Genomic DNA, 24396 nt, shown 5'->3' with positions numbered 1-24396 from the left:
AAAATGTAAAATATTACATATTTAATGACCACTAGGTTGTTTGACAGGTCTAGATCTAACTATATGGGAAAATATAAGGAGTTTACAGGCGGTATTAACCCTTTACAGGGCACTCATTGATTAAATACTTGGAAATTAAACACTTGGAGGATGAGATTATAGACTTTTCATGTAGAAAAATCGAGGTCCATGAAGGTCAGGTCTGCCCCTCTCCATCAAGCAGGCAGCCAGATTTACTCTTCACCACACGTGAACACCGATGATGAACCAGACTTGTGCAAGTCCACAATTCTCTTCCTGATATATCTTGGCTGATTTCTTTTGACTTTCCCATGATGTTACACAAAGAAGCAGTGTGTTTCAGGTGTGCCTTAAAATACCTCCACAAGTCTCTAATTAACTCAAATGTTGTCAATTAAGCTATCAGAAGCTTCCAAGGACATGACATCATCGCCTGGGCTTTCCCAAATTGTTTAAAGGCATAGTAATCTTAGTATATGTATGTAAACTTCTGACTTTGAAGAAAGTAATAAAAAATAAAAAAATCTTTCTCTCATTATTCTGGCATTTAGCAAATAGAAATAATTTTGGTAATCCTAACGGACCTAAAACAGAAAAAGTGATTGTCTGATTTTATGTCAGACAGTGAGAATAAAAAGCATATGTGTCTTTTTATATAGTGTATGTAAACTTCTGGTTTCTACTGTATTAGAATATACAAGAAAAATAAAGTGAGAAGAACATTATTTTAGAAGAGTGTTCCCCACTCCTGGTCCTTGTTTCCCTCATCACCTTGAATGAAAGAAAGAATGAATGAATGAATGAATGATGTGGACAGGTGAACGATGGGGACAGGTGTATATCAAGGTCCCTGAGTGAGTGAAGCATTTGTGACCTTTGACCCATTCGGACTGATACATTATGTGTTAACATATTTTATTTTGTTAGCACTTTCATTTGTAAAGGTTTGCCCTTAATTAAAAACAATTAATGTGAGATTTGTGCCCACACAAGAGTGAACCTTCTTAAAAACATGCATTTTTAGACCAGCAATTTTACTTGAGTAAAATATTTCAGTACTCTCTCCACCTCGAAAATCAAATATCATCGATGAGTACGACTTACTATGTCATTTTCTTTTCTATATTCCACGTTCTTTCCTCTTATCTGAGCTGGGTGGAGTCAAAGTCATTGGGAGGTGGGAGTTGTGGGGGGGCTCAGCTCAGACTGCTCAAGTATTGAATGAACTTCTGATAAGAGCTCAGTCTTCTCCTCCTCAACTGAAATCTGAAAATATCTCAGTGTAACAAAAAGTAACTTGATTTTTATTCCCACTTATGTAATTCCAAGTGGCTGTATAGGATTATCATTATTATTATTAATACTACTTTTTAACCAGAATAATGGTAGAGGATCCGCGGCTCTCACAGGACTCCAACGATCCCCACGTAAGAGAACCAGATGCCAAGGATGCCAAGGATGCCCAAGTCCAATGTAGCGGCATCCCTAACGGTGACAGCGGCTCTGCGGACACGACGCGTCTGTACAAGAGGCGCTGGTTGGTCGTGTTCCTCTTCAGCTCCTACTCACTGAGCAACGCGTACCAATGGATCCAGTACGGGATCATCAGCAACGTCGTCATGAAGTTCTACAGCGTGGACGCCTTCGCTGTGGACTGGCTGTCCATGGTCTTCATGCTCACCTACATCCCCTTCATATTCCCGGTCACCTGGCTCCTGGACAAGAAAGGGCTGCGCGTCATGGCGCTGCTGGCCAGCGCGCTCAACTGCGCCGGGACATGGATCAAGGTCGCCAGTGCCAGACCAGACCTGTTCGCCGTGACCATGTTGGGGCAGTTTACGAGCTCCGTGGCGCAGGTGTTCATCCTCGGGATGCCCTCGCGCCTGGCGTCGGTCTGGTTCGGCGCCAATGAGGTTTCCACCGCCTGCTCCATTGGAGTGTTTGGGAACCAGGTGAGTCGATACCATCAATTATACAATTCTCTAATCTGATTACGTTTGTTTTCGGGCTGGATCACGTCTAATCACACTGGCATTGTTCACGTTTAATCACATCAGTAGACTGTAAGAGTATGAGCCAAACACATGATGGATGTTATAATGATTTGTTACCAGACAAGAACCAATAATGAGAGAAGATGATTCTAATTCTGACAAGTATGAGTTAGTATGCCCCTAAACTTTAGAACACTCCTTAGATATCAGGGAAGCCAGCTCACTAGATATTTTTTAAAAGAGGACTTAAAACCTTCAACTAGTTCCTTTTTAGTTTATTTTAAAGTTAAAACAGGGGTTGTAACCTCTTGACTGTAGCCGTTTCCTATTCTATTCCACCCTGTGTTGTGTATTTTACTGTTTTATTTGCATCTTTTGTTTTATTTCAGATAAAAACTGGTATTATTGTTGTTGTATTTTCTTTTAAAATTTTATTTTGAGCTACAATCCTTCAAAGGTGCAGTACATACAAGGTTATTATTATTATTGTTGTTGTTGTTGTTGTTGTTGTTGTTATTATAATAATAATAATAATAATAATAATAAGTTGCCAGTGCTTCAGTTATTGTACAAAACTATTGTACAAAAGAATAACACATGAGAACTTCAGTTCAGTCCCACACTAATGAACTTGCTGTAATAATATCAGACAAACAGGAAAAACACAAACTTCACAACATGTAAATCACATAATCTGCAAACTAACACTGTCTGAAATGCACACATGAACTTCCTGAGTATCTGGCTTTTATTGTTACTCTGTTTTGACAAAATGAACTGAACAGATTGTTCTATTGTTAATGTTATCAGTAACACCTGCAGTACATGTTGGCTCTGCAGGAGAATTATCCATGTGACCAAGCAAATGTCACATTATTGGATTTTCGTATAACGCTCCTTATAGGGAGGCCCGTCCGTTAATTCCCAGTCTTGGGTTTAATAACTCCCTTTATCTTCCACATTTCAAGGAACCATCCTATAAAGTTTTTGGAGAACCAGAAGCTGCAGTTTGAGGATAATCCCCTTTTTTTTAAAAATTTACCTGAGGTGTTTGCCACATTTTTGTTTATTAACAGACCAGTTTGTCGAGATCTCCCCTATCAGACAAAGAGTCTTGCTTAAGCACACATACCGCATAGAGCAGCAGAGTCAAGAATTGAACCCACATCCTTCCAGTTGAAGCACAACTCCCCCACTGAGCCACCATGGCTCAATCTTAACTCCTCACCTTTTTAATACTTTAACCAAAACTTAAGTACATTTTATATCAGGACATTACTGTTAATACAGTACATGTCATATACCTTTTAAGACTTTTACTTAAGTCATATTATAAAAAGTGACTTCAACTTCTACCAAAGTAATTTTCTGGTAAAGGTACTTTTACTCAAATATCCCTTTTAGGTACTTTACACATTTTCTTCAGTATAAGCATGTCATTGAACATGTTTCTATTGTTTGATTGTTTACAGTTTAACTAACTTATGCAACAACCTGTGTGCTGTTCCTGTGTGGAAAAAGTGTCACTTTGGAGATACTGTCATTGAATTACCACCAAAACAAAGATTTGAACTTTCTTCATGGCACATTTGAGGAGCTTCAGTGTGTATGGTTTGTTTCGACGCTGGCGGCTACAGTAAAGAAGGAAATGACGTGGCTTCAAAAAGTCTTCACATTCTCGCCATGTTCTGCTGACTGAGCGCATTGTTCCGGTGTAGTATAAAATGTCAGTGTTGCTGTGCCGCAGGTATGTATAGTTTGTCCACTCTCATCACTTTTCTGTCTTTTTGTGTAACGTTTCCTCTCCGTGTAGCATATTCCACGCTCTCTGGTTTATTTATAGTCCAGTTGCTCAATTCTTTCAGGGGGAACTGTTGAATACTAAGAGCCTGGTGGCGCTTGTAGTCAAAACATTGTTTATATATGACTGAATCTGTGTAATAACAGTATATGTGGCTGTAACAACGCATTTTTATTGCGCGAAACGTAATGTTGACGCAGCGTCTCGTCCCCAGCAGCACTGTTTTGACTCCGTGTTACAGTAGAAAAGCACCGGAATGACACCTTGTTTCACGTAAAAGCTTCCGAGTAAAGTGGATGTTATGGTCGCAGAGCGATTGCTTCATCATGGATTTGTTCCCGGACAGACAGACAAGTGGAGGTGCAGACATAGAGACAGACAGCAGGGGCGCTGTTCTCTCTGCAGAAGTAGGACATTATTTTATTTACAGTATTTACAGTAACTCACAACAATAGAAAACACTGCAGGGGGCTTCAAGTCACTCATTCATCCACATTAGAGTAACTTCATGTCACATTATGTATATTATATAATCATCATTAGTAAGTCCTGTTTCAATCACCCACAGCAGGAAAGAGTCATCTCAAAGTAGTGTTCTTAATCTTTAGATCTTATAGTCTCTTATGTTTGCACAGGAGTGTAAACACAGTCATCATTTATATTTTAGCCAGCTACAAACATGATAATAAAACAAGAACATGATAGTTTCCTGCTTAAAAAACAAGAGCAATTATCCTCTTATCCATGGCCTCACTGCTTGTTTGTCAATTGTCAAGTGACATTATTTTCAAGGCATTAGACCATGTGTACACACAGTGTGTCTGTCGTGCAGGTTAAGGTTAGCATTTAAAAATGTTTTTCTCCTGGACTGTCATGTAGTGTCTGCCGCCAGCAGTTGTAGTCAACACTAAAACCCACAAAAGAAAATCATTATCCTGCAAATTCCCATCAATGCTAAACTGCAACCCGGATCCACCTTTGCTAAATCAGCAAATGTTGATGCATGCTGCGCATGGTCTGTTGGGTGGGAGGAGTGAGTCAGGTGCACTGCCAGAGTGTTAAGAGAGGCACACACATTTCCTTTTTGCTTTCCAGCTTTTAAGTGACACGTGGGAGACTGAAGAATAAGTGGAGTGACATGAGTGCACAGGATTTGGCCAGAGGGAGTGACTGGTATCCAGCACCTCTGGGAGAGTACACCCAGCTGCCTCAGGATGACAGCTGTAGCACCCTGGAGCCTTCAGAACAGATCTTCCCTCTAATGGAGACCAAGTTATACAAGCGGCGCTGGGTCATGCTGTTCATTTTTAGCCTCTACTCCATGAGCAACGCCTTCATGTGGCTACAGTATGGCATTATCAACGACATCTTCATGCGCTTCTACAGCATCGACACCTTGGCCATTGACTGGCTCTCCATGATCTATTTCCTAACCTACATACCATTCATCCTGCCCGTTATGTGGCTGCTGGACAACCGGGGGATCAGGGATGTGTTGGTGGTGGGTTCTGCCTTGAACTGCATCGGGGCCTGGATCAAGACAAGCACAGCAGACCCCAACATGTTTGCCATGACTTTCTTTGGCCAGTTTGTGTGCTCAGTGGCCACAGTTCATATCCTGGGTATTCCATCCAGACTCGCGTCCCTGTGGTTTGGGCAGCAGGAGGTGTCCACCGCTTGTTCCATTGGTGTTCTAGGAAACCAGGTGTGTCTTTATTTACCTGCTTGACTCAGAACGTCTTTTGCTGTGTGTGTGTGTATATCAGTGTTTTTCAAGACACTAGGGTAATCCCTGGATCAAAATTTAAATGCTTTGCTTAGCACAAGCTGTAAAAAGAGAGACGTGCACCAGCACTGTCATGTGACTAGCAGGTGAGTGAGAGCTAAAAAAAAAAAGACTGTAACAAAGTGGCGTTATCAATGTCAGACACAAGTGAGCCATCCTCACTTCTCATCGTGTGGTTTAGAGAACTCTTTTTGCGGATCGGAATGGAACTTTCACCTGGAGCTGCGTGGTGGAGTGAACAGCAGCAGCTCTTATTGGCACGTGCAGGCAGTGGTTTGTGCTGGATTTGCTTTAGTTCTGTCGTTATAACATCTGTTTTTCGAGAAACCAAAATCATGATTGTGGTTAAAATAAAATTGTGACATCCAGGTTTTTTTTTTTTTTTTAATGAATTTGGCTTCATTTATTTGATTCACCTCCTATTCTGTCTGTGCAAGCCAATAAAAACAGACCGTGGATACTGCACAAACATAACACTTCCTTTATATATGGTTCCTTTGTGATCTCACCACAGTCTGTTACATTAAGTATAAACAGACCCCAGTGAAGGACATCTGACCCTTCCAACGCTCTTTAAACACTGAAGCAAAGCTGTTTTTCTCTTTATTTGAAGTGTGTTCTCCCTCACCTGTGCTAGGCCAAACACTGCACACCGGCCATTGTCATGTGAGCTCTTGTGTGCTTTAGTCCCGGTGAAGATGAAAAGACACATTGTCGTCGAATGTTTACTTTAACTTTATTAGTTTGGCTCTGATCATGTCGACGTGATACTCCTGAAGTTTTTTCAGGGTGAAGTATTTCACATAAATGTGCCGTTGGATGTTCAGCAAAAAGTTCATGCCAAGAAAAAGCGGGTAGGATTTCTGTGAAGAGCCTCAATGGTTTGAAGATCAAACAGATAAACAGTTCCAAAAATAACATCATAAGTGAGTTATACGTACCCCTGCCTATCAGGAATGCACAGCATAGGAATACATTGTGTTTTCTCTGCTTTGGATATGTGACAGTGACTCAATGTAAGTTGATTGTTCAAGTAGCTGATGTTGAATAAGTGACATCAGTATAGCAAAGTATTAAAGAGTGTCTGTCTGGTGTAGAAACCAACAGGAGCAGAAGGACTGAAGAACTCATTTTGTCACTTTTGGATAGAGCCAGCAAACATTTGTTTTCCACTCCATGTCTGTGTATGAAAGTGGATGTAGTCCTGTAGGCTCCTGTTTTGAAGCCTTGAGATTTGACAGGTGCCATATAATGTTTTTGAACCTGCTGGACTAGGTACCAGTGTTAACATATGTGCCACGCTTTATTGTCTATTGTCACCTAAATGGGAACATAATCCAAAAACTGGCATCATGTTCTATTGAAGAACATCTGAAACTAGCGATTGAGAGCATTAACTCTTCAGGAAAGTGAGAAGTAGACTCATTTTCCAATAGACTAATCTAATCTTTTGCTAATCTTACTTGTAGCAAGACAGTGAATCAGTTCATTTCCCAAAAAATCTCACACAAGTTCTTGAACATTCCCTGTTTTACATCCAGAATTGTGACTCTAAACAAAGCCACTGTTGTTGGACAGTGAAAATGCCAGATTTTCTGCTCATATTTCTTTATTTCAACTTTTTAACTTATAGGTTTTCCTGCACAATTCATGATTGTGTGTGTGTAAATGTCGTCCACAAAAAGGTGTGGAGTCATATTTTAATCTTTAAAGTGCCTCTCCTTGCAGTTGGGTATCGCCATTGGGTTCCTGGTGCCGCCCATTCTTGTGCCTAATGTGGACGATGTCAGTGAGCTGGCGAACCACATCAGGATCATGTTCTACATCAGCGCTGGAGTGGCCACCCTCATCTTCGTCCTCGTGGTCATTGGTGAGTCTTTAGAGTGACGGTGATTATTCTCCTCCACAGTCTCTTTGACTGTGTAAGAGCTGTCAGTGCTCTTCACTCGCTCATGCAGTTAATCACCCACTCTGAGTCGCTTCCAATGTCACGCAACTCCCGCAGTCATGGTTGAATCAAATAAAGTTATCCTGACAGTTTGTGGTTTCTAGTGGTGTAGAGAGACCATGACAGGGCAGTTAGCGCTCATCCTTTGTCCCTTACAATAAGATTTGACATTGTTGCTGCCATTGTTTTAAGTTTATTGTCCTACACACAGTTTTATTGTTTTTTTTAAATGTGGTAAAGCCTGTTATCTGGTTGTTGGGATCCTCAGGCAGCATAAAGCACATATTTCTACCCAACAACTCTACACCACTGCAGGCCACTGGATAAGCAGCTGCAGTAATTGCTGTAATTGTCAATAGTTGAGTTCGGACACACAAGCAGGAACTCGGGGAAGTAGTTTTTTTTAAATGAAATCATCGCCCCCTCAGCACTGTTAAATCCTCCTTTCAACCTTCACAAATAGGACTAAACCTCACTGACAGTAAAGAGAAATGTGGTGAAGCTTGCACCATTTGTTAGTGATGAGATGCTCAGTGGCTCAGAAAAAGATTTAGAGAATTAATAATCATCTGTCATCCTAATGGTGACTTTCTCTCCTAGTTTGTGTGCGTGTGTCAAAAACACATGGAACATGGCACAGGACTTAACACAAGCAGAGAAACACACAATAACTAAACACTAGAACAAGAAGGATTTTCAGGAGAGTTGTGACAGTCTGGCAACGAGTGACTGGAGAGCCAGGAAATAAGTAGTAGAGGTGCTTGATGAGGAGATTGGGAGCAGGTGTGCTCCCGACACAGGTGAACTGATTGCATGCAGGAGAAAAAAGGAGGAGATGTGGGCGGAGATGAAGGCGGAGCATGAGAGGACATTTGCTTTGGTTAATCACTTAGGTTATTTGGTATAAAAAGTGTGTGGTTAATACTATATCTGATAAGACAAAGCAGTCATATTATGTAGAATGTGCCCGCCATTCCTAGGCCATTAAAGTCTCTGTGAGTGTGTGTTTGTGTCCGTACTAGAATAAAATAATGTAATTTGACTGAATTTTGGTTATAATAAGGTTTTACAGAGCACTTTTGAAAAAAGGCAAAAATTGTTTGCGTGAAATAACAGGTGGTAGTTAGGATAAGGTGATGTGAGAACAACACTTATTCTCCACTATCTCACTCAGCTCCCCCTTCCTTTAGATTACAAAATTCTTGTGTCCCACACATGACCTCCTGTAATGCTTTTTATCTGCTTTCTAGTGTTTCAGGAGAAACCAGAGCTCCCTCCCACGCAGGCCGAAGCCCAGGCCAGGAACATACCACCGGAAGAGTACTCATACACGGCTTCTATCTTGAGGCTGCTGAGCAACAAGTCCTTTATGCTCCTGGTTGTCAGCTATGGTAGGCCTCTTCCTGCTGCCTTCATCTTTTTTTTTTGTCCTTCCACAGACAAACAAACAAAAAGTTGTATCAGGAATCTTTTGACTATATATATATATAACAGCCTTCCTGCTACCATGTAATTGCAGTTCACAATCTACTGTCAATTTTGTGGTTTATGCTTTGGGTTCATGTCTGTCTGTGCTTGCACAGTAAGATGCTGCTTCGAAACACATTTATTCAAACAAACTTATGGGCCAATATATTGAGTTGCCGTTAATAAACCCTCTGAAATGGACCTTAAAATTGCTTCAAGAATCCCCTTAAATGAGAGGTAGAAAGTCCAGTTGCCTATAGCCCAACTAAGTTGTAAAAAAAAAAGTCTTGAGGGTAAATGTGGTAATCACTGACAGAGGTATCCTAAAGCAACATGCACAAAACACAGTCAACAGGCACAAGGTTAAAAGTCTAACACAATACAATGCTACGATGCAGGACAAGGACAGACTGTCAGAGAGTACCAGAGAAGGGCAGCTATATATATGAGGAGAGACAATTAGACACAGGTGCAGTTAATGAAAGAGGCGGGGAAACACAGCTGATTACAATCATAAAATGATTCTGACCTGAGGAAGATCCACATTGGAAACACTGTGTGCCCTCAATTATGTTTCTGTGGCATGGAGGTCACTCTGTAATCTGGAAGGAAACTGCTCATAATTTCTATATTGTAAGCTTTAGAGGGCGAATCTCTCATCTCGCACACATCGAAGTTGGTTGTAATACTAAATGCTCAATTAAACATGCGGTGGGGGTCACGGGGAGGTCACGCACAGTAAAAGAAAGCGGAAATTCTGAATTAGCTCAGACATAGCTTCTCTCCTCCTCACAGTGTTGTGTGCAGGTCACGCCACACTCATGTTTATTTGAACATGAGAAGAATGGAGGTGAAAGGTAACAGGTAATCAGTGTGTAGCATGTGTATCACGTGTTGCAGTGATATAAAGGTCATTCTGAGGTGTTACATCCCTGCTCAAAGGTTACGGTTTGGTGATGACAGTGTGAAAGATGGACATGATTGTGACATCAAATAAATTATAATAATATTATGTTTTTTTGGCCAATTTTTACATTAACCCTTTAAAACCTCAGGACCAGAAAATGTGCTTTTGCTCATTGTTCCAGAATAACGTCCAATATTATTAGTTATTTACAATTGACTGCATGTAAAAATACTGTTTTAATTAATTTAGAAAAACACTGCAGTTGAACACGAACACCAGATTTTGCGCGTTAAATGAAATTTGAACAGTATAAAACATAAATAAAACAGGCCCACATAACAAAAAGGTTTTAAGACGCACTTTAGATGCACATGAATTAAATCATAACATGCCAAAAATGGCCCATTGATTTAGTAAATTAAATGAAACATAGTAAGTAATTCTCTTAGGACTGCGATGAGCATCACCACACATCGCCATCAAAACATGAACTACGATGACTTCTATTGCAAGTGATAGAACAGAAAGATATGAACTGTTTCTGATATGAATGGGTTACATTTTTCAATTTGTGTAGAAGTAATTAAAGTTGATTTAAAGAGTAATTCAATTCAATTGCATTTATTCCTTTTTGTATGTGTTGTCCGCAGGCCTGAACGTCGGCTGCTTCTATGCCGTTTCCACATTGTTGAACCGAATGATCATCGAACATTATCCCGTAAGTTCAGCTGACTGTACTATGTCCTTTTCCCCCCTGCAGACCACACTAGCTTTTACTCTCTCACTCTCTGTGTGTGTTGTGTCTTCCATTCACTACCCTTGTTTCACCCTGTGGCCTCAGTGTGACGTCGTTGACCCTGACACAGATCACAAGAGTGTCTGACTCTGATTGTTATGTCTCTGAGCTTTTGTTCGTCTGAAAGTCCTGTAACCTCAGTGTGTGTGTGTGTTTTTTTACTCTCAGGGTGAAGAGGTAAACGCTGGGAGAATCGGTCTGACCATCGTCATTGCAGGCATGGTGGGCTCTCTCATATGTGGCATTTGGCTGGACAAGACCAAAACCTACAAGTAAGATGCACTTTCATCACGGACACGGGCAATTTGAAGCTGAAAAGCTTCACCAAATTGGTCAGACACTTAGAAGGAACCAAAACCTTTCCTGTAGCCTTCGTTTTTCCCAGTGATGTGTCAGGATACAGAGGGAGTGCCCTTCGCATATCTCAGGGGCATTAGAATGATATTGAAAGGATAGTTAAGCTTGGTTGTATGAAATGTCCTCCCTTGGCAGCTGGATGCTCAAGGACAGAAGAAAAAGTCGGATTTTAGCCATGAGACTATCTATACATCCATTTTCTACCACTTTATCCTCCACATGAGGGTCGCGGGGGGGTGCTGTAACCAATCTCAGCTGACATAGGGCCAAATCTGCATGTCTTTGGACTGTAGGAGGAAGCCAGAGGACCTGGAGAAAACCCACACACACACACACAGGGAGAACATACAAACTCCACGCAGAATGGCCCTTGTTCCAACCGGGGCTCAAACCCTTGCTGCAAAGGCAAGAGTGCTAACCACTACGCCAACCGCGTGGCCCGTCATGAGACTAATCTAATAAAAACTACACCTGCAGATTTCTGCGATATTTTAAGAATATTTCTACCACTTAGCCTTGCCCATAGACAGTCTTTTACACTTTTAGGTAATTGAAGTTTGTAAACTGCTCACGCTACTGCACCAAACGACACAGGAGCTGCTTATATTGTAATCTAAAATTAAATCCAAAGTATCTAAGGATCTTAAATCCCGGAGTCACACGATAGCATATTTGAACCTACTGATGAAGGCAAGAGTGGATAACTTAACTCCTGTGTGCCGTGATGGAAAATAACAGATTTTCTCGATGGAAAAGACTGTCCGACAGTGAGATAAAGTGGCAATCACAGACGTATGCAGGCATGTATTTTATCAGCAAGGTCAGCAATGTAACAACCACACTTCAAAACCCCACAACTATCCCTAGAGTAGTTTCCAAGGCTGAGAGAATCATGAGCTGAGAGAGCAGCGACTGTTTCTTCCTGCTTCATGTTAAAACAGAGAAACAGTGCAGTATGTTAGGTTGTTAGGTTAGTTTCCAACGGCCACTTTTGTCATAAACCCAAGGTACTGTAGCTGTCGCTGCACACATTTAAAATGAATCTACACCATTAGAGAAAGCTGTGCTTCAAAACGTGGACAAATGTCCTGCTATTAAAGGTTTTGTTCAAAGCGAGTGTGAGTGAGAGTCCAGTGGCACTGGGTTTTTTTATGTGAAGTCCATTCTCTGCTTATCTGAACTGACAGGCTGTACTGTACTGTACTGTACTGTACTCACATCTCAGGCTTGGTGCGTGTGCACTTAAAAGGTACGGTGTGTAGATTCATCAATTGGAGAAGTTTCATGTTACAGCTGCATGTCTCACACACACTACAACCGTAAAAGTAAGATTTCTAATCACTAATTACATTTTTTCTTGCAAATTTGTGCTTAAATATTTGCTGCAAACTATTATTATTATTATTATTATTATTATTATTATTATTATTATCATTATCATTATTATGATGACGGATAGAAAAATCCCCGGTCCTCAGATTCCCGACACGCTTAGCTGTCAAAGCAGTCAGGCTCAGATCTATGCTGCCGACTCTCACGCTCCTATTGTTCTATGTGGGGAAAAAAGAGTCAGAGGACTACGTTATATTAACAAAAACATTTTGCACCAATAGTTCACGCATGGTTGTGCAGGAGACAGTAAGCCTGTCTGTGCAAATGGCCCCAGGTCTTTTCAAAATCCTCTTGACACTTGGAACATCCCCTCCTCACTACTATTATACATGGAAAGGTTAATGGAGAAGAAACAGCGAGGAGAATCTAAAGAAACACTGTACTAAACCACAAAGAATTGAACTGAATAATAACATTTGTTCTTTTTGCAACAAAAAAAAGGAGGATTTAACAGCATTTTACACACAGACTGAGGCATGTGAGGGTAAGCAGCCTTTAGAAGTCTTTATAGTAACTATACTACAGTAAAACCCCTTTGTTAAATTCCATTAGAGGATTTTACTTTCGTCAGATCAGCCTGAGCAGGAATGTAGCCAACTTCAGCCTTATCACAAGATCCAGATTCCTAAATATGTACAAGTAATAAGATTAAATTCAAATCTTACGATTATTTGTGTGTGTGTGTGTGTGTGTGTGTTCCTCATAGATGGTGTCTTCTCTTTGCAACTGTGCGTTTAAATGAAAGTGGAATTAATAGTTCTCTCCTCTCGTTTCAGGCAGACCACCCTGGTTGTATACCTCTTCTCGCTAATTGGCATGCTCGTCTACGCCTTCACCCTCAACCTGGGTCACCTGTGGGTGGTGTTTGTCACTGCTGGGGTTTTAGGGTAGGTAATCATTCAAGAGTTTAATCCAGCATGGTCTTAAACATCAGGGGTCAGGGCTAGGAGTTAACTCCAGACATCTAAAAAGGAGGGTAAAAAATTAACTGGCAGTATTAGTTAGTGTTATAGTTTGTGTTATCTATGCTGCAATGATATTTTGGTGTGTAGTCAACCTTCTGAATTACTGGGGATTTCTAATTTTGACATTGGTTTGATTATAACTGATATTTGTTAATGTCACCACAGCTTTATATCCCGATTATACCTCATGATTGACAGATATACTGTAATAGACTGAAACTTTCCTTAAACGTAGCAGAAATGAACTGTGAAACGATGGCTTCCCAGTGTTCAAAGGTGTTCCGTTCTGTCGGCAGATGTTTGTTTTTACAAACGGCTTAAAAGAGAGTTTATTTTTAAGATACAACACAATACAGCTTTTTCATCCCAAAGGAAAGTTGGTTCATGGCAAAAACAGGACATATACTGTACAAACAGGCACTGACGGAAATTCACAATGACACTGTAAACATAGAGCTGTTCGACCCCTTGTTGATCCTCTACTGGCTTTACCATCCACTTAAGTAATTGTTATCTTTTAAAATAAATCTGATGACACAGTCTTTTCATTCTTCTCTTTAACATAAACCATGTCAGTCACATCTGATGTCCACAGATACGAACAGATCACAAAAGCAAACTTAAAGCTCCTCTGATTCCACACTCCACGTGCTGTGTTCTTACAGTTATTGCTATTTATGTTAAGACGATTATGCCCACAACTGGTTTCCATAGCAATGCTTTCAAAAACCCAGACACGATGTATTAAACCGGAGCGTAAGTTGAAGATGTCTCGCCTCTCAACCAAGAGCCTTCTTCACTTCTGACTCACTGCTGGTGGAAAGATCCAGGTGTTCAACCTCTGTGGGCTGGATCCAGTTTCAGGATTTTAAAAATCAGCTAAGAGTTACAGCGGATGGAAACTAGTCATTGTTGATATTGAATAGACAGACAGAGATTTTGTTTTAGCCCTTCAGTTAACCTAACTCTGTGTTCTGTCCACAGCTTCTTCATGACAGGATATCTGCCGCTGGGCTTCGAGTTTGCCGTGGAGCTCACGTACCCTGAATCCGAGGGAACCTCATCGGGACTTCTTAACTGCTCTGCTCAGGTCATTCATGTCATTTCAACACGGCATTTCAACTGTAGAGACTCACAGACACACATTTCAACGTGTAGTCATGTTTTTTTTTTTTTATATTTTCAGATTTTTGGGATTATTTTCACCATCTGCCAAGGGAAGATTATTGACAAATGGGGCACTTTGGCTGGAAATATCTTCCTGAGTGTTTTTCTACTAATCGGTTCAGTACTGACAGGTAAGATGATCACTCACATAACTCACACATGGTTAATTGTCTGAACAATCCTGGACATAACATTTGCAGAAGGTTGTATCTATGGGATGAAGTCTCCCCCTAGTGGGAGAATGAATAATTACACTGTGCACACAATTATTATTGTGTGTATTTGTCACGAATGGATCACGACCGCTCATTTCCATTTCACGCTACTTCCACTGATGCTCTCCTTACAATGCAATGATTCCATGCTGCTTCCTGACAAAGTTCCCCTTTGTTCTGCGTCCATCCACAGGATTTATTAAGGCTGACCTCCGACGGCAGAAGGTCAACCACCAGATCGATGTCCAGACAGTGAGCGTAAGTACAAGCCCTCACATCGCTGTGGAGAGGAGAGGTGTTAGAAACCACTGTGGCTCGGGGCTGAATGAACTCCTCTGGCTTGCTTCTCTTCAGTCCTCATGCTGCGACGCATGGCTACACACTTCACTCACGAGAGAAAGCAAGGGGTTGCACAGGAAACTCGTAACTCACTAGAAACATCCTCACTCTGCTTGTGTGTGTGTGGGTGGCAGTTTCCCAGCCTATTTACATACCTACACCGTGAGAATCTGATCTCATCTTAATGCTTTTTCATGCTTTCACATGCAGCGCAGTTGACAATCATTAATAGTGTGATAGCAACACACCACAATCCATCTTCTACCGCTTTATCCTCCACATGAGACAAACAAGCATCCACTCCCACACTCACACCTACGGTCAATGTAGATTGTCCAATTTGCCTAATCCACAAATCTGCATGTTTTTGGACTGAACAAAACAACCAGTAGCTAACACATAAATAAAAATGGACACTAAAATCAAACGACAGTCGTTGAACTCCAGCTGCTCAAAGTTGCCTATGAATCTTGGCACATTAATACTTACATATTTTGTATTGTGCCATTAAATGCACGTTGCTACTTCACATTGCATGTGTTTTCATTTGCTGCCGGTATGACAAGCTTGCAGCTCGGTCTTTTTTCGTTGTCAGCTGAAGTGGACTGCTCAAGTAATTCTCTACACTAACAGAACTGAACTAGAATAACATTTGTTCTAATGATGAGCCAGTTTCTGTGAGAATAAAGCAGCAGATATAGGTGTTGGATTTGCTTGCACGCCCTATTGTCTGTCCATTTCAGATCAATTTTATGTCATATTTAATAATCTTTTGCTGCTAAATAAATGTCACTGCACTCCTGAGGCTAGCAGACAGGCAGCAGGCTGTATTAGTTGGTGTTTGGAGACAGACTCCTGGTGGTGGTGGTGGTTGTGTTGTGTGGAGGAGACGTGGTGGTGGATGAGTTGCGAGGGCCCCTCGGAGTTGTGACACCCAAGCTACTTCCACAGTCCACAGGGTCCATGTCATTGGTGCAGGACTACGGGGCCACAGTGTGCAGCGGCACCTGACAACTATACAGCCTTGACTTAAACCCACAACCTCACTAAAAATAAAACACACCCACCTGCCAAGGTAGGGACACACCTTCCTCTCAAGCTTCAGTGTGAGCATGCACGCATGCACATACATGCAGACAGTGTATAAATGCTTTTGAAACTTGTGTCATAATCGTAATTCTTCCCATTTTGTCAAATGTGTATACTACTCCTGCACCATTACACAATCCAAGGTGCAGTATATAATATTTAGGAGAACGTACAGTTTAGTTTTTTTAAGTAGAAGTTTTTAATATGCAAACAAGGAAGAGCTACATCCTTTCTGGTTTTTTAAAGGAACTTGGGAAAGGGAGGAGTGAGAGGAGGAATTCTGTGTTTGTGATAATCCACAGTCTCACTCATAGATGGGTCTAATTCTTACACACTGGAGCTTTAATTTGAAACTTTTTGCTTTGACCAAATCACCCGGAAACACAACATACGTGTAGTGATTATGTGACACCTTCGATGAACTCACTGTACTTACTGATACATCATGTTGCTTTATGGATTATAGTGGAAGAATAGAATGTCTGCATGTTTGAATACTGTCTTTTAATCAACTATAACGTCTTTACTCGTCTGTTGTTGTTTCAGGAGAAGACAGCAGCAGATGTGGAAGGAGGAACATCCCCACCTGAAATCCTCAAAGAGAGGAAGTTGTGAAGAAGGACGTTCCTGCGATGCAACAGAGAGGCCACATTTTCACCATGCAAACATACGCACATAGCTACGCTGAGCTGCTGTAACTCATGAAGAACCGCGTAGATGCCAGATTCATGCTCATATCCAAAGTGCAATTTGGCTTGTCGCGAATCAAGCACAAGTCAGAATATTGGCGTCTACTGTTGACGTTTTTACATGTCAGTGCAATCGAACTGCCACTTCTGTGACGACAGTCTTTAATTTATTCAACCTTCCTCTTACCGTTTCCTCACATTATAATGTTTTGTTTTTTTTAATTACATGCACATAATGAGCAATATTTAAACTGTGGGTCCTTTTCCTAATATTGGACCCAATACTGTGCGTTACTGAACTCGTTCATGAAGTGTTGTGTTTTTGATTCACACTGAAAGTGTGTGATGTGACTTCCTGCTGCGGCAGCCAGGTAACCAACCCATCACTCTCGCATCGTTACACATCTGCCTGCCATTCAGGGTCACGCGGGATTATTCTCCTCTCTGAACACAGCGGACTATAAATACGCTCGATGCCGTGCACTTTGGAAAGTCAGTCTTACACTGTACCGCTGTATCTCTACTACAGGAAATTTGGCGTGGTGCGTCAGGGACATGACGAATGTCAGCGTTGCACAAAAGAGATGCAAGTAAAAGGCAAATGAATCTTGTTTTGCCCTCGTCATTTTGCACAAGACAAAACTGTTGTATGTTAGAAAGTCTTCTGTTGTGATTTTGTTACTGAGGCATATGTTTCACGGTCAAACAGTCTGTCATGTCCGTGTTGTTCTCATCATGTCGTGGTCTGTGTGTTTAAGGTGCTAGTGATTGTGAAAGGTGTTTTTGCCTTTTTGTATGCTACAAATAGTTTTTAAACTGTTTTTAAACTAATTCTTTATTTTATGTAACATTTAACTAATAAAAAAAATTATTCAAGCAACAACAAATCAGACCATCATTCATTTTCTTGCTGGTGTTTTTGTTGAAAAAGATCATATTTCTTTTTCACAAATTTATAAGAATTGTGTTTCTGATCTAAAATCATCCTACAAAGCCAAAATTGGTCATTTATTTAAGAAAATAGCACAAAAAAACAACAACTTACAAGCTTAGAAATCAAGATGCTTGCAGACTTCTTGCTTTATTTTGAAAGTATAAAAATTATAATAGCAATCATTGCATCTTATTTTTAAAAAGGGGTTTTGTGCCAGTAATCAAACAAACAGTACATGTACTTTAGAACGTTTTTTTAAAAGACCATACTGTAAAATCATGAAAATAAATATAAATGATGACGCAAATGTAGACTTTGAGAACACAATAATAATTGATTGTTTCCCACAAGCGTGTCCAGTGGTCAAACATGTATAAGTGTACTCTAGTGTTTTATGAAATGAAATCATCAGAGAAATCAGCCGAGTCATTTCACTCAGCAACATCTCAGTCAGAAATATTTTTTTTTTAAACGTGACAAGCTTCAGGTTAGAACCTCTGATGAGACCTCTGTGTATTTTTTACTGGTAAATGAAGAAAGTGTACTGTAGAATAGAGGTGAGACTGTTTATAATTAAACTGTCAACTATAAAAGGTCCAGTTGAAAACAATATAGTACAGATACAGTGTTTCATCTTTAGAAAGTTGCACAATAAAGTTTTTTTTAGCACATTTAGATCACATGTTCTTTAAGGCAAGAGGCAGCAAACTTGTGACAAGTCCACTCTACTCTGTGGTTGTCGGTTGTCGGGTGTTGGTTTTTGGGGTGAGTTCAATGAACAGTAAAACTGCTGGGACTCAGTTCCGTTTCTTCTGCCGTGCACCTACGTTCTCTTGTGTCTCCGTACAACACTGGAATCCAATCAACATTCCTATGATGGAGAAACCTGAAAAACACATCAAGCTGCTGTCAGGATTCTTTGATTCAACTTACACATGAGGCTTGTTTTAAACTTTTCTGTGTTGAAATACTCTACTCACTCGCCACAATAAGAGGTGCCATGACCCCAATAGTGAGAGGTGCAGTTTTGTAGATGAAGGCTTCAGACAGGAAGTGGCCCAGCGCCAGCACAAAGGTCCATAAAGTGATGTGATACAGCCTGCAGGTGAGAGCGTGGCACATGTAAGAACGGAATATGTAAAAAGGCCAACACAACAGAGGGCGTAGTTAGTGATAAGCTGTCTTTACGTTCTGTTCTGGATGTCTATGGCACAGGCACAGCGGATGATGGATGACAGCAAAGTCCATATACCAAACGTTCGTGCTTGGAGACCATTCACTGGAGGAAACAGGTGGAAAAGTTCAAATCAGAAGGTTTATCATGACTTAGCCGTGATGGAAGAAGAAGCATTAGAGATGAAATCTGCCCCCAATTTCAACTTAATCTACTGAGCTGCATAAAAGCCTGATCTATGAACTGGTTGCCCCAACATTTATTATCTGCCTCTTACAACAACAACAACAACCAGGAAACAGCTTTAATGTTGTGGCTCATTGGTGAATAGCTGTGTCATGTTCTAACAGCATTTATTTTAAACCATAAACAATGTGATTTTAAGGCTCAGTTGTTATGGCTTGAATAAATAAACCGATCTGCCACAACAGTAAAACCAGTTATGGGTTTTAAATACATATACAAATATAGTTTCAGTTATTCCTTGAGCAATACGATAATCAACACGCCACGGTACAAATTTGATTGTGTACATAATATGATATAACACAGCAATTTGGCCTAGTAGTTATCACAATACACGGACAACGTTGTTAATCATTTCTTATTTCTTGCTCTTGGTGATACTGATTATTGTTATTTTGTCCCTTTATCTCACCAAACTCTGGCGTGCCCGTGTAGAGCTTCTCTGACAGGAAGCTGTGGTCTCTGAAACTTTGCACGGTGTTTCCCACCGCGATGACAGACACCATCACCAACCAGCTCCGCAGGACATTCAGCAGGCGACTCATCCTGTCTGTCTGTCTGTCTGTCTGTCTGTGAGGAGCACGTTCAAGAGAGAGAGACTGATATCAACCAAATGCACCACTGAACGACACAGGAAATCATACCTGCATGTGGCCAACAAACTGTATAACTCCTACATTTAACATTAACTATACATAGTTACTGATACCCTATTTTCACTATGGGATACATACCCCTCCTGTTGCTGTGTTATTATATTGTATGACTCAATATTTGGTACTTTCTTTCTTGTAAATTGTATATCTCTTAATCTGGCATGGAGCAACTGTGTGTACACACAATTTCCTCTGGGATTAATTAAGTATTCTGATTCTGATATAAGATTTATATCAGATATAAAGAGTATTTGCTAATCTTAACATAACTACCAACCTATTTTGATGAGTTGCACCTAACACAAAATAATAATCTGATCATGAAAAAATAGATAACAACAATAACAAGAAACAATAATAATGGTGTTGGGTTGATAAGGAGAGAGAGAGGAAAAGATGAAGAATCCTTCCTTTTACTAATGTTAACCTAAATAAAAATAGAATATGAAGAATAATAATCATCCTCCGTCATCATTAGCTAGCAACCACATACAGTCTCTGTTAGCAACACAGCAATAACGACATAGCAGGCTCACGTTGCAATAAATTATACCATAAATTGCACGTAATGAATACCATTATTACACGTACTATCACGGTAAAGAATAGCATGAATGATGCATGTATTTACCTGACGCAGTCTACTAAACTATAGAATGAACATATTCCTGACAGAAACACAGGAACACTGGATGAAAAAAACAATGGAGTGAGTGTAGAACTGACCAATGAGAGCGCTCAAAGAGTGGCTCCATCAAGTCGAACCATTGATATGATTGGCTGCATCAAAATGTAGGAGTCCGCCTACTTTCTTCACCGACCAATAGAAGTGAGACAATGCTGTCACCTGTAGGCTTCAGGCTAGGCTGTGTGTGAACAAAGTGTAAACATGGAGCAAGAGGGTAATCTGTGAGGAACTGTGTGTTCGTTTCGTCAGAAGTAGTGTACCATTCAGCAGCTCACATTTATGAGTACGTTTTGAGAGCCATACTTTTTAAAACGGTACATATAAAATGGTAGTTTCATTCATTAATTTCAGACTCCAAAATGTGTTTGTCGGGTTTTATATTATACATGAAGAGAGAGAGATGTGGGTGGATAGATAACTTAAGACAAATTAACGTTGTCCGCCAGTGCGCATGCTCTTTACTCTCTGTTGCCACTCAGTTGTTGTAGTTACCAGGAAGATTAACCGCGACGATCAAGTGGCTCTGGTGATAGCCGCTCGCTAACCGTTAGCGGGCTTCCGGGCAATAAAAGGCAAGTTTATTTCGGTGTGCGACTTATTCACAACGTTTGCGCAGTCGGTCGTTCGGCCGACTATAGCTTGTTAGCTTCACGTACGTAAAGTAGCATATTTCGCTAACGCTTGTTCGACAGTCTGTGCTGGTTTAAGCTTCAACGTCTATTTCCGTCAACCAAGAGAATTTCACTGCTGCTTTAAGTAGAGGCAGAAAATAGCTGTCCCCAGCTAATTGTGTGCTATTTTTACAGTCACTGTACCACAAGTCATCGTATGAAAAAACGTTATACCTGCGTTGTTAATGTTATATATTATGGTATTTATGTATATGAGCTGATATATTCACGGACTGGTGTCAGTGCTCATTTAATATCCTGTTTCATTTTATTGTATTCTTCTTGCAGGGTCCAGGTGCCATGTTTATGCCGAGACACCTGTGAAGATGCCAGCTGTCATCCGGGAAAAGGAGGAGGCTGAGTCCCCCACAGAGGACGTGCAAGAGTAAGTATGCAGTTATTATGTGCATTACACAAGCACATCTTAAACAGAAAATCAAAACAGCATCTCCACCACTGGATTACTAGTTTCATTAACTCAGTGATTTATTACCACATTGAAATAGTATACAGCCTGTTTTAACCCTTTCTCTGCTGCGAATACACATTATATCCAAACTGTAAATACAAGTATTACATATTGTGGAATACATAGTATGTATACCTGATTATAGATTCCACAACAAGCCAGAATGTTCATTTGGCTGTTGGAATATTTATAAGTTTTTCATTATTGATGTAGACATTGCCTTTGTTTGAAATGTTTCTCTTGAAAAATAAAAGTATTTTCTTTACTTAATGCAATGTACACTGTTTTTTTTGTTTTTTTAAATCTCTGCATCACAGAGAGAGTTAAGTCTCTGCAGGTTGTGTGGACTTGGCTGTCTGAATTAAGCCGTTCTCCTTTACCTTGGCGATACCAGCTAATTCCTCCTTAAGCTATACTTCATATGTTATGTCATATGTTACACTCCTGGTTTTAGACTAATTTCCATCTCCTAAATTAGTCTGCAGTGCTTAGTCCCAGGTTTAACCTCTACGTGACAAGCACTGAAGGCTTTAATTATTATGAAGTCATGATTTGTTTTTGAGTTTTTTGAATGTTATGTTGTTAGGAGCAGTCAATGTTTTTTTTCTCTCAACACTATGACATGATACTGATAAAAGCAGTCAGTTCACTTCTACTGTGACAACAAACTCATTATTGTGTGTGTGCAGTATGAAAACCTCATCATTATACATCATTTATATATGTTTAGCAAACAGTGATGGATCTGTTACCTGTTGTTTGGACAGTAAACATTCATCTGATGGTGAAATTAAATTAAATTAAATTACATGACAGTTGTATCTCATAATCTAGATGGTGTTTTGAATTCAAAATAAACATTTAAAATATTATCAAAATAAGGGCATGCACTCAAGCATCCACAGTGGAAAAAACCCCCAATCTGCCTCATTGTCTGACATACCTGGATACTTAAGCGAGGAGCAGTGATTGTTTACATGCCTCCCTCCTTATCGAGACCAACTGTGCCTGATTGAGCTCTGCTCCATCATCGTGCTTCCTTATCTTTTTTAGTTTTAGCTGTACGCAGGCTGCGTCTGGTACTATCTGATAGTCTGTAGTTTTTACAAGGGTGGTTGTCAGTTGCATCGGTTTGTTATTGCCCAGCACCTCGTGAAACATGTGTGTGGTTCTGCCCTTTATCTGCCTGACTGAAATAAACAGTGTCAGGATACATTCCCTCAGCATTAGGTAAGCTAACCCGTATTGGGAAGGTCACATCATCTGGGAATAAACTTCAGAGATTATGGGGCAGAGAAGTCCGCCCAGTAGTGCAACTCCATGACACTCTGTCTGACAATGTATGCTGTGTATTTCTCGATAAAGGTTAAACTTTTATTCTGCTTTTTATCTGTTCGTCTACTAGCAACCAGCCTTTTGTTGCATGGTGCGGCCTTAACAAGACGATCCCTGTTCTCTTGTTCTTCCCTGAAGCTGCTGTTTCAAAAGATGACAGCGTCTGCTCTGTTGGAGGTACTTGATAAATCTTCAAAAATGACTATAAACAAGAGACTAATTATGAATCATTTGTATCCCCATCAAGTTTTTATTGTTTCAAATGTGTGTCATTTTCTCAGAAAGATACAACATGGCCTTCAAGATCGTGCGCACAGAGAGCCGCGTGGTACGAGGAATACTCGCCAACCATGGATTTCGAGAGGTAACATTCTTCATTAAATCGCGCAAATTTTAGAAGATGGCAAATGTAATTTATGTATATGATCTACTGTTCAGAATAAAGCAGAGTAGGTTTATTTCCACTGGTTTGATAATGCCTTGGAATGCACCCAAAAAACAACAAAACAAACAGGAAAATGAGCTCAGGCGTATTAACTTTGAGTCCTTCGAGCAGTTACTATTGATTCCCTTTTTTATTCCATTTCATCGCATCTTGACTCTTACTGACCCGTCATCAAAGGCAGACGAGTGTCTACAACAGCCTCAACAGAGCCAAACTTTAACAAGCCATTATTATAAACATCTGCCTCTTTGCTAGACACTGAACAAATAACGCAATAAATGGATTTTGACTCACAGTGAACTGTTGGACTAAAACAAAAACAGTCTGTGGGTTGGCCATCCTTTTGAGAAAATATCCTAAACATTTCCTCTTCTTTTTTTATTATTTTTTTATTAGCATAGGCGTAATCGTCATTTTTCATGTGAAGTTTAATGCGTGTGTCACTTTTTCAGGTTCACCCGAACAGTAATAACTTTAACCTCATGTGGACAGGATCTCACCTCAAGCCTTACATACTCCGCAGCCTTCAAGACTTCCAGAAGGTCAACCACTTTCCCAGGTATGACAGAGTGAGTGAGTGTGCGGTGTATTGCCACTGTTTTCTGTGTTATAAATATCACTGCTGAGCCACTCTTAAGTCCTTCAGTTCAGGAAATGTGTTTGTTGGCTCCCTCTGCAAAGTGCATTTAGTTTGGACGAGTGCCTCCCTTAAAACCTGAGATGAATCACACACAAGTCGGGGCTGCAGAGAGCGTTCTCTGACTTCTGTAACTGTTATGTATCCATGTATTTTTGTAGTGCTGTGAGTGTCAAAGCCAGCGAGTGATGGGAAGTTCTGCTGTTTT

The 24396-nt window shown here is 40.4% G+C and overlaps 3 protein-coding genes across 11 annotated transcripts in view; 2 read left to right on the top strand and 1 right to left on the bottom strand.

The window, feature by feature from the left end:
- Nucleotides 1–1152: 1152 nt before the first annotated feature.
- flvcr2a (FLVCR heme transporter 2a) lies at nucleotides 1153–17814 on the top strand. 5 transcript variants are annotated; one of them, XR_009233810.1, is made up of 11 exons: nucleotides 1153–1973; nucleotides 7331–7472; nucleotides 8801–8941; nucleotides 10575–10642; nucleotides 10889–10992; nucleotides 13246–13356; nucleotides 14419–14524; nucleotides 14621–14732; nucleotides 15010–15074; nucleotides 16107–16230; nucleotides 16791–17814. XR_009233810.1 is itself a non-coding variant. In XM_058616003.1 (11 exons), exons 2-11 carry the CDS (start codon nucleotides 4955–4957, stop codon nucleotides 16857–16859), a joined length of 1485 nt encoding a protein of 494 aa, XP_058471986.1. In that variant the 5' UTR covers nucleotides 1842–1973; nucleotides 4912–4954; the 3' UTR covers nucleotides 16860–17814. The 5 variants fall into 5 exon arrangements, 4 of the variants coding, with proteins under 4 accessions (XP_058471983.1, XP_058471986.1, XP_058471984.1 ...); XM_058616003.1 differs by lacking the exon at nucleotides 16107–16230 and adding an exon at nucleotides 4912–5521 and having other exon boundaries at nucleotides 1842–1973; XM_058616001.1 differs by lacking the exons at nucleotides 1153–1973; nucleotides 16107–16230 and adding exons at nucleotides 3530–3762; nucleotides 4912–5521.
- An 800-nt stretch (nucleotides 17815–18614) lies between these two features.
- On the bottom strand, nucleotides 18615–20648 carry erg28 (ergosterol biosynthesis 28 homolog). 2 transcript variants are annotated; one of them, XM_058615654.1, is made up of 5 exons: nucleotides 20575–20648; nucleotides 19700–19853; nucleotides 19056–19146; nucleotides 18848–18966; nucleotides 18615–18753 (listed from the first exon to the last, which is right to left on the bottom strand). In XM_058615654.1, exons 2-5 carry the CDS (start codon nucleotides 19830–19832, stop codon nucleotides 18665–18667), a joined length of 432 nt encoding a protein of 143 aa, XP_058471637.1. In that variant the 5' UTR covers nucleotides 19833–19853; nucleotides 20575–20648; the 3' UTR covers nucleotides 18615–18664. The 2 variants fall into 2 exon arrangements, with proteins under 2 accessions (XP_058471637.1, XP_058471638.1); XM_058615655.1 differs by having other exon boundaries at nucleotides 19700–19857; nucleotides 20575–20639.
- Nucleotides 20649–21339: 691 nt separating this feature from the next.
- Nucleotides 21340–24396, top strand: part of ttll5 (tubulin tyrosine ligase-like family, member 5) — a 44931-nt gene continuing 41874 nt past the window's right edge. For 2 of the 4 annotated variants that reach the window (XM_058614668.1, XM_058614667.1), the window contains exons 1-4: nucleotides 21340–21687; nucleotides 23177–23283; nucleotides 23388–23470; nucleotides 24004–24110. In XM_058614668.1, the coding sequence (XP_058470651.1) occupies nucleotides 21629–21687; nucleotides 23177–23283; nucleotides 23388–23470; nucleotides 24004–24110 (356 nt within the window). In that variant the 5' untranslated portion in view covers nucleotides 21340–21628. Of the gene's footprint in view, nucleotides 21688–23176; nucleotides 23284–23387; nucleotides 23471–24003; nucleotides 24111–24396 lie in introns of those variants that run through there. The other 2 variants (XM_058614666.1, XM_058614669.1) reach the window with 2 other exon arrangements.

This window comes from Solea solea, chromosome 18, assembly GCF_958295425.1.
Source record: "Solea solea chromosome 18, fSolSol10.1, whole genome shotgun sequence".
NCBI classification, from domain to species: Eukaryota; Metazoa; Chordata; class Actinopteri; order Pleuronectiformes; family Soleidae; genus Solea; species Solea solea.
The sequence above is the reverse complement of the archived record's forward strand: the minus strand, read 5'-3'. Positions and strand labels throughout refer to the sequence as shown.